General features: G+C 43.0%; 1 protein-coding gene across 4 annotated transcripts in view; it reads right to left on the bottom strand.

Moving 5' to 3' along the window:
- NEK1 (NIMA related kinase 1) overlaps positions 1 to 5,200 on the bottom strand; it is a 154,360-nt gene extending 149,160 nt beyond the window's left edge. For all 4 annotated transcript variants that reach the window (XM_088448453.1, XM_088448454.1, XM_088448452.1 and 1 more), the window contains exon 1: positions 4,935 to 5,200. In XM_088448453.1, coding sequence (XP_088304579.1) covers positions 4,935 to 5,051 — 117 coding nt within the window. In that variant the 5' untranslated portion in view covers positions 5,052 to 5,200. The remainder of the gene's footprint in view (positions 1 to 4,934) is intronic.
- Positions 5,201 to 9,500: the final 4,300 nt, after the last annotated feature.

The following is a 9,500-nucleotide window of genomic DNA, read 5'->3' on the forward strand; positions in this document are numbered from 1 at the left end:
TCTCTTCCCATCACTCTGGTACAAGTTGATCTTTGTCTCATCTGTCCATAGGATGTTGTTCCAGAACTCCAATGGCTTTTTTAGATGTTGTTTGGCAAACTCTAATCTGGTCTTCCTGTTTTTGTGGCTCACCAATGGTTTACATCTTGTGGTGAGCCCTCTATATTCACTCTTGTGAAGTCTTCTCTTAATTGTTGACTTTGACACATATACACCTACCTCCTGGAGAGTTTTCTTGATTTGTCCAGCTGTTGTGAAGGGGTTTTTCTTCACCAGGGAAATAATTCTTCTGTCATCCACTACAGTTCTTTTCCGTGGTCTTCCGGGTCTTTCGGTGTTGCTGAGCTCTCCGATGCGTTCTTTCTTTTTAAGAATGTTCCAAACAGTTGATTTGGCCACACCTAATGTTTTTGCTATCTCTCTGATGGGTTTGTTTTGATTTTTCAGCCTAATGATGGCTTGCTTCACTGATAGTGACAGCTCTTTGGATCTCATATTGAGAGTCGACAGCAACTGATTCCAAATGCAAATGTCACACCTAGAATCAATTCCAGACCTTTTACCTGCTTAATTGATAATGAAATAACGAGGGAATAGCCCACACCTGTCCATGAAATAGCTTTTGAGTTGATAGTCCCATTACTTTTGGCCCCTTAAAAAGTGGGAGGCACATATAGAGACAGTTGTAATTCCTACACCGTTCACCTGATTTGGATGTAATGACCCTCAAATTAAATCTGAAAGTCTGCAGTTAAAGCACATCTTGTTTGTTTCATTTCAAAGCCATTGTGGTGGTGAATAGAGGCCAAAATATGACAATTCTGTCATTGTCCCAATATTTATGCACCTCACTGTATGTAAGGGGCACTGCATAGGGTGGGGGGCACTGCATAGAGGGGACTACTGCTGGGGGCACTATATAAGGGGAACTGCATACAGGGGACTACTATAGGGGGCACTGTTTAGGGGGAACTATATAAGGGGCACTGCACAGGGGGGACAACTACTGGGGGCACTATATAAAGGGACACGACTGGGGGCACTATTATTATAATTTATTTATACACTATTACTGGGGGCGCTGAATAAGGGTGCACTACTGGGGGCACTACATTATAAGGGGCACTGCTACTGGAGGCATTAAGGTGCATATGGAATGGAAAGGAATGTACCCAGAGTGATGAGAAACGGTGGTGTGACATGTTAACACGCCCCCATTTTCAAATGGCCACGTCCCTTGTGGCATGTGAACACGCCCACTTTTTCAGCGCTCGCACATACTTTGAGTGGGGGGCACTTCATTTTTTAACTTGCCCTGGGCTCCAAATACCCTAGTTACGCCACTGGAGCTGGAGGCAGTGGGGAAGCAGCAGTGGTGGCATTTGCAGCATGAAGGCAGGGGATGGGGGACAGAGCAGCGGGGAGGCAGCAGCAGCCTGAAGCAGGAGAGGCCTTCTTTTTCTCTCTGATTGGCCAGCATAAGTGAGGATATTGTTAGTCTTCTTGATTGCTTATTATTATTTTCTATAATCATATTTCGAGCCAATGCGGAATCTACTCTCCAGGAATGCCAGGAGAGCTCCCCAAAATTCAGGAATCTCCTGGTCATACTGGGAGAGTTGTAGTATGAAACAATTTAGCTAGAAAACTAATTGTGGGCAAGCAAGACCCTGAATGAGGAGTCTATTGGGGTCAAATTACACAAACAATGATTTAGATACAAGACAAATATTTACACAAATATTCACAGACACTTGAAATTGCTTCTGGTGAGTTGAAAGGACGAAAAAAAATGTGTTATGTATGTCCAAAAGCTAAAATTAATGGGATGAAATGAACAGATATTTTCTATTCCACTATGAATTGAATTAATGTACCATAGAAATTAACATTTTCTATTGATCTATTCCAACAGACCCATTCACTTCAATAGGGTTTCTACATGAGGCGCACACTATAAAAATACCATTGAACTTAATGTGCCATAGAAATTAATGGCAACATTTTTAAAAGATATGATTAAAAAAAAAATTATCAAAATCCCAACATATCAGAGAGCTAGAACAAATAATGTTTTCTTCTAGCCATTTTGATCAATTTATCAAAGGGGGGAAAGGATCACTAAACGAAAACGTGCATAACCAACAAGCAAAAAATAGCAAGTAAAAAAAAAAACAAATTGTCATCATATTCTCCAACATCATTATTTATATTCCTGATATACAAAAGTCTTGCAAGTCTTGAATATATTATTTTCTCAAAAAAGTGTGAAAGCTTTCAATGTTTAAAAGCAAGAGATAGATCACCTTACTGCAACCTACAGGTCTTCAGGACTTTAAAGAAACATCAAATATAAGGATTATTACCAATAATAATAAGGGCAAAAGCCAAACGTGGATTTCTGTACACAGACCATGCAGTGACACATACATAGCCTGCAGGGTTAGGACTAGACTATACAGCGCAGATGGACCTGTGACGTCACACCCACGTGACCCGGCCTGAAAGGGGAAGGGACGGGGATGCTAACGGGGGACCAAAAGTGTCCGCTCGCCACGCTTCAGGCACGGTGGCTCGCCACAAATATTTATTCCCCTTGTATGCTCTAGTGGATGGTAACGCAGGAGCGGTCCAGCCTCCTGCAGCGGTCACGTGTTGGATACGTCACAGAGGTCCTTTCTCCAACTAGGAAATAGCAGCAACGTAGCCATCAGTGACATGCGGTGAGGTAAATGGCTGGGGAAGCACTAGATAGTATCAGAGTCAGATTTACAGATATATATACAGTCAGGTCCATAAATATTGGGACATTGACAGAATTTTCAGAAGTTGGCCTCTATTCACCACCACAATGGTTTAGAAATTAAACAAACAAGATGTGCTTTAACTGCAGACTTTCAGATTTAATTTGAGGGTCATTTCATCCAAATCAGGTGAACGGTGTAGGAATTACAACAGTTTCAATATGTGCCTCCCACTTTTTAAGGGGCCAAAAGTAATGGGACTATCAACTCAAAAGCTATTTCATGGACAGATGTGGGCTATTCCCTCGTTATTTCATTATCAATTAAGCAGGTAAAAGGTCTGGAGTTGATTCTAGGTGTGACATTTGCATAAGAAATCAGTTGCTGTCAACTCTCAATATGAGATCCAAAGAGCTGTCACTATCAGTGAAGCAAGCCATCATTAGGCTGAAAAATCAAAACAAACCCATCAGAGAGATAGCAAAAACATTAGGTGTGGCCAAATCAACTGTTTGGAACATTCTTAAAAAGAAAGAACGCACCGGAGAGCTCAGCAACACCAAAAGACCCGGAAGACCACGGAAAACCCCTTCACAACAGTTGGACAAATCAAGAACACTCTCCAGGAGGTAGGTGTATATGTGTCAAAGTCAACAATCAAGAGAAGACTTCTCAAGAGTGAATATAGAGGGTTCACCACAAGATGCAAACCATTGGTGAGCCACAAAAACAGGAAAACCAGATTAGAGTTTTCCAAACAACATCTAAAAAAGCCATTACAGTTCTGGAACAACATCCTATGGACAGATGAGACAAAGATCAACTTGTACCAGAGTGATGGGAAGAGAAGAGAAGGAAAGGAACTGCTCATGATCCAAAACATACCACCTCATCAGTGAAGCATGGTGGTGGTATGGGCATGTATGGCTGCCAATGGAACCGGTTCCCTTGTATTTATTGATGATGTGACTGCTGACAAAAGCAGCAGAATGAATTCTGAAGTGTTTCGGGCAATATTATATGCTCATATTCAGTCAAATGATTCAGAACTCATTGGACGGCGCTTCACAGTGCCGATGGACAATGACCCGAAGCAAACTGCAAAAGCAACCAAAGAGTTTTTTAAGGCTAAAAAGTGGAATGTTATGCAATGGCCAAGTCAATCCCCTGACCTGAAACCGATTGAGCATGCATTTCACTTGATGAAGACAAAACTGAAGGGAAAATGCCCTAAGAACAAGCAGGAACTGAAGACATTTGCAGTAGAGGCCTGGCAGAGCATCACCAGGGATGAAACCCAGCATCTGGTGATGTCTATGCGTCCCAGACTTCAGGCTGTAATTGCCTGCAAAGGATTTGCAACAAAGTATTAAAAAGTGAAAGTTAGATTTAGGATTGTTTAGTTTGTTCCATTACTTTTGGCCCCTTAAAAAGTGGGAGGCACATATAGAAACGATTTTAATTCCTACACCGTTCACCTGATTTGGATGTAATTACCCTCAAATTAAATCTGAATGTCTGCAGTTAAATCATATCTTGTTTGTTTCATTTCAAAGCCATTGTGGTGGTGAATAGAGGCCAAAATATGAAAATTCTGTCAATGTCCCAATATTTATGGACCTGACTGTATATGAACCCGAGGGTACATGTGGGCAGTCTACAAGGGTGCAGCAGTATATAGTGCTGGAAAGTTGGTGTATTTTGATCAGGGATGTGCAGTAAAGGTAGAGAGGGGAGGCAGTGCCTCACCTACCATACACTTTTTACTCCAGGGTTTTCACAAAAAAAAAATTATTAGAATAGTACAAAGATGATATTTATAATATTTTCTTTACATTTTTCTTATTGTTTTTATAGTCAAAACTCTGGAGTATACCCAATTATGACAGGTCACCATCTATAGTGTCAGGTTACGGTCTGAGCTTCTGTAATGATGCTACAAACATGAAGAAGCCGGCCGGTAGAACACACCCAGGGCTCTTACAGCAGCCATTCCCAAGCTCCTCATGACTGCATTAGAAGCCTTAGATTAATGCACATATTATACATATACACACATATTGTCTATATATAGTATAGTACAAATCAATGTGTTAGGCGTTGTCCACGATTGCTGCTAGTGTACTGTGTGGATGGAAAACTCAATCTTACAACAGTTCTGCAAGGAATAAGGGACGCACCCGGACCCACCTTTGAGATGTTGATCTCCTTGATGACATACTGCTTGCCGTCCTCTTTGGCTTTCACCAGGATGGCCTTCCCGAACGAGCCCTCGCCAATCTTACTGACTCGGACGTACTTGTTCATGTTGCCCCACAGCTACCGCATGGCTGTCAGTGCCGGGAGAGGGAGCGCAGCGCTGCGTGATGCTGGCTTATTAGAAGCCCCGCTGGGTGATGTTAGTGGTTGCCGGGCAGCAGTAAGCCGCCATCCTGCGGCGCACACATGACGTCAGTGATAAATCGTCCCCATATCTATGGGAAAAATGTGCGTCTTCTACACATGCGAGTGCTGGCATGATGCGCGGATGGCCATATTGGTGTCTGGAGTTATTTAGCTGTGTTGGGGACGGGGGAGGAACTAGAAGTGACAATCATTTGTGTGCTTACTGTAATGTTAAAACAGTGGAGGCATTGTGTGGAACTACATATCCAAGAATGCCATACAGCAGCTTTGCTGTTCGGGTAGGCTAAAACTGTTGCAGTGCATGCTGGGATATGTAGTTCGACAACTGCTGGAGTGTCACACGTAACGTTGCCTGCCTGCCTACCCTTTAGCGTATCGAGAGAGACCAATGATATCTATGTAGATTATGAGCCGTATTCAATTTGATTCGCACTCGCGATACTTTTTCGACTTCCGGACTTTCCGCCTACTTCGCCTGTTTTGCATGTGGAAAAGTATCGCTCGCGTGCCCGCGTATTCAATTTGAAAGTACGCGAAAACGGGACCCGGTGAAACTGAAACAAGCGGAAAGTCATGTCAGATTTGGGGAAATCAGCTTGACACCCCCCAAGAGATGCTCTGACATGGGGGTTCCCTATGGTTACCCCCGATTTGGCTTGCTGAAGGTATTTGGTGTGTTTAAACAGGCTCAATAGTTTGCTAAATAGCGTTTTTCAATAAGTGGTGCAGAATAGTATTAAGGAGGTTTTTTTGCAGAAAATAACAGCCCAGGAAATTTGGGGTACTTGAAAATGGGGTCAGCATATTTTAAAGTGCTAAAGTTAAGTTTAAAAAATAATGAAAAATCCACCTTCCGCAAGCATCTGCAATGAAAAAAACACCTGGAGCATACTTGGGGACCCCCCTGGAGTGCAGTTCGCTAGTTTTTAACTTTGTCCCCCAATTATTATTTTTTTTCGCCCCCAAATTGAAAGTGATTTTTTTGGGGGTGTTCTTAAGTGTTTTTTTTTTTTTTAAATTGACGCACTTTACCTTTGGGTGACTGTCTGAAGGCTGCATGGGGGTTCCCGCAGCGTTGCACCCCAAAACCCCAATTCTGCACTTTTTTCCGCCTGCTATTCATAGGCGAAACTTTTTCGCCTATTACATTGCATTGAATTTCCGCCTAGGCGGAAAGTCTTCCAAATTGAATAAGGTGATACTTTTCCGCCTGGCAAAATGATGTCATCAGCGAAACTTTTTCACCGATTCCGGCTTTTCGCTCCAAATTGAATACGGGCCATTGTGTGATTCTCATGACGTGCATATACATACAGTATATCTCTCTATGGATTATTTTAGTTTAGAAAACGTGTTCTTGTTTTATTCTTAATTGTGCCTCTGAGTTCCATACTGACCAAATTGCTTAGTGCTACTTATTTTTTCTTGCAGCTCTTGCATTTTTAAAGGATGTTTTTATTCTGTGATTTAAGCTAATCATATTGTTAAAAGTGAGGTCAGCATACAGCAGGGGTCAGGGAACTTTTTTACCTTTTACCCCAAAATATAGGCGTTGCAAAAGCTATGATTGATAAATGGGGGCCATAGTATAACAATTGTTTCATTAATTATGCTCAGGTTAATAAGTGCTGTTCACAAAAGCCTATGAAATAACAAGGAAGGAGAAATGTGTATTTCACAAATTAGGTCACAGCTTTTATTAAAAACGAATAAAAGGCATGAATCAGGCCCACAATTCAAAATCAAACAAACAGCACGCTGCTGGGGGTTGCCCATGTCCGAACAGTTAAAGAGCAGTGTTTTCCTATGAAAAATCTGACCTTTTAAAGTGACTAGCATTGAAAGGTCAGAGTTATGGTGGGTACACATTGGTCGATATTACTGAGCGACTGCACGATTACGACAACGTAATAGTGCAATCGCTCAGTAATCGTGCACAAATCGTGCACTTTTATGTCGGAAACGACCAGCGATGCGCACTCCTGCTGGTCGTTTCCGACATTGTCCATCGCCTGAACATGCAGCACAATCTGACCATGTCGTCAGGTTGCTGCATGTTCGGGAATGGGGGAAGAGAGCCCGGCGCTGAATGATATCGTTAATGATATCGTTTAGCGGGTGTGCTCAATGTCATGAACGACATTGAGCACACCCTGCTGGGGACACACTAGACGATATCGCTCAGGGAGCATATCGTCTAGTGTGTATGCACCATTATACAGAAGCCTCCAGAGATCAGTAAGATCCGTGAAGGCTTCTGTGTTAATAATATGTAAAGCATTACACCTGACCACTAGTCAGTCCAGGCTGGGGTTCCCCCTCTCCAGGGCACCCCAGGCCTGGGCTAATAGCCCAGGGCTATCCCCGTCACCGTTGGCTGGTGTATGCAGGTTGATAGCATAAATGTATGTGTTAAAAATAGAAGTCATACTACTGTCCTTTGCTGGAGAACTAGAGGTCCCAGCAAGCCTCCCCCACATGATGGTACTTGGAGAACCACAAGTGCCAGCATGTGGGGCATTAAGGGTCCGCTGGTACCTGGAATTCTCCTGCAAAAGTAATATTAAAAGAACCAAAAAACACACACTCCATTAAAGTAAAATTTTTATAAAGCATACATTCGCATGTACACTCATGATATCGCAAGACCTGCACCATCGCAGAACAGGACTTGCAGCTGCGCAGACCCCCAAACATCTTATTTGTATGCAAACGATCGGGTTTACGTACACATATGAACTAGGCCCTTTGTCATCTTGACTCTTTCCTGACTGGCTGAGGCTGAATCACTGGGTTATTTTGTAGATTAAACCTTTTCCCTGGATGCATTAGGCACCAGAAACCAAACTCTATGTGAACCTTGAGCTTGTAATGGCGCACACCCACTACCCGATATTAATGAGAGATTGCACGATTATGAAATCGTAATCGTGCAATCGCTCATTAATCGTGCACAAATCGTGCACCCTAATGTCGGAAACAACCAGTGATGCGCGCTCCCACTGGTCGTTTCTGACATCAATCATCGGGTGAACATGCTGGTCAATCTGCCAATAACGACAGATTGGGCATGTTCACAGATGATGGAGGGTGCCTGCACTGAACGGCAAATCGTTCAGTGTAAACACTCAGGGAACAGGAAAGACTGTACGATTATGATGTAATCGTGCTGTCTTTCCAGAGTCGGCAAGTGGATGTGCGGCTTAAGTCTATTGTCAGTTTGCTAATAAATTGATAAGCCATCACTAGTAGCTGTAATTGTAGTGGAGCCTGCTACAGTCATAAAGGTAAAGAGCTGGTGGAAGGAGGGTAATATCTACCTTGCAGTCCTTATATTATTTAATGTCTGCTTGTGTAAAGTACCAAGAGTACCCTGTGCTGTAGAAAATCTTAGTCCACCACCCACCAGCTTTAAGCATGGGGTGCTTCTGAATGATGATTTATATTAACTTTTTTTTGGGTTAGATGCACATTTGGGGCGGGTTGTAGAAGGGCGAGAGTTTTTGTGTGAGTACAAACTCGCACCTTCTCGCACATTTTGAAAGTGCAAGTTTGTCCCACAACTCGCAAATGTAATAGGGCTCAAGATTAAGGGTCCGAGTTTGACTGGCGTGGGAGTGCATGCCAGTTAAACTGCAGGTAAATTTGCATCTTGTCATGCAACTTTCATTACAAGGTGCGAGTTAGACAGAAGCCTTCACAGATCAGTGAAATCCGTGATGGCTTCTATGTGTAATAAACTATTAAATTGTTCAAATAAAACAAGACGTGGGGTCCCCTCCTAAAAGCACAGTCAGCACCCATCTGTGTAAGCCAGTCCTTGTTGTGAAAATACGGGGGGGAGAAAGATGTAGGGTCCCCCATATTTTCAACAACCAGGACCAGGCTGAGTGGGATCCCTGGGGAGGCGGAGACCCCCTCTACACGGCACCCCATGCAGGGGCTGATAGCCCGGGTTTATCCCCGGAACCCCTGGGCAGTACGTGCCAAGTTGATAGTGTAGTAAATAGTTAAAATAATATTGTCCTTTACGGGAGAACTAGAGGTCTCAGCAAGCCTCCCCCACATGCTGATACTTGGACAACCACAAGTACCAGCATGCGGGGCATTAATGGCCCGCTGGTACCTCTAGTTCACCTGCAAAAGAAACATATAAAAAAAAGACAAGACACACACCGAAGGTTTAAATATTTTATTACACATAATCTTATTCACTCACACTCACCTGCACTCACACTGCATACTTACCTTGTCCCTAGCGCCGGTCTGTTCTCTTTTCTAGTAGAATCCATATCGGTACCTATAAAAATAAAACATCCTCATCTACCCGGTTCCGGTCCTCTTTGTTCC

The sequence above is a fragment of the Taudactylus pleione genome, unplaced genomic scaffold (assembly GCF_031769625.1).
Source record: "Taudactylus pleione unplaced genomic scaffold, aTauple2 ptg000021l, whole genome shotgun sequence".
NCBI classification, from domain to species: Eukaryota; Metazoa; Chordata; class Amphibia; order Anura; family Myobatrachidae; genus Taudactylus; species Taudactylus pleione.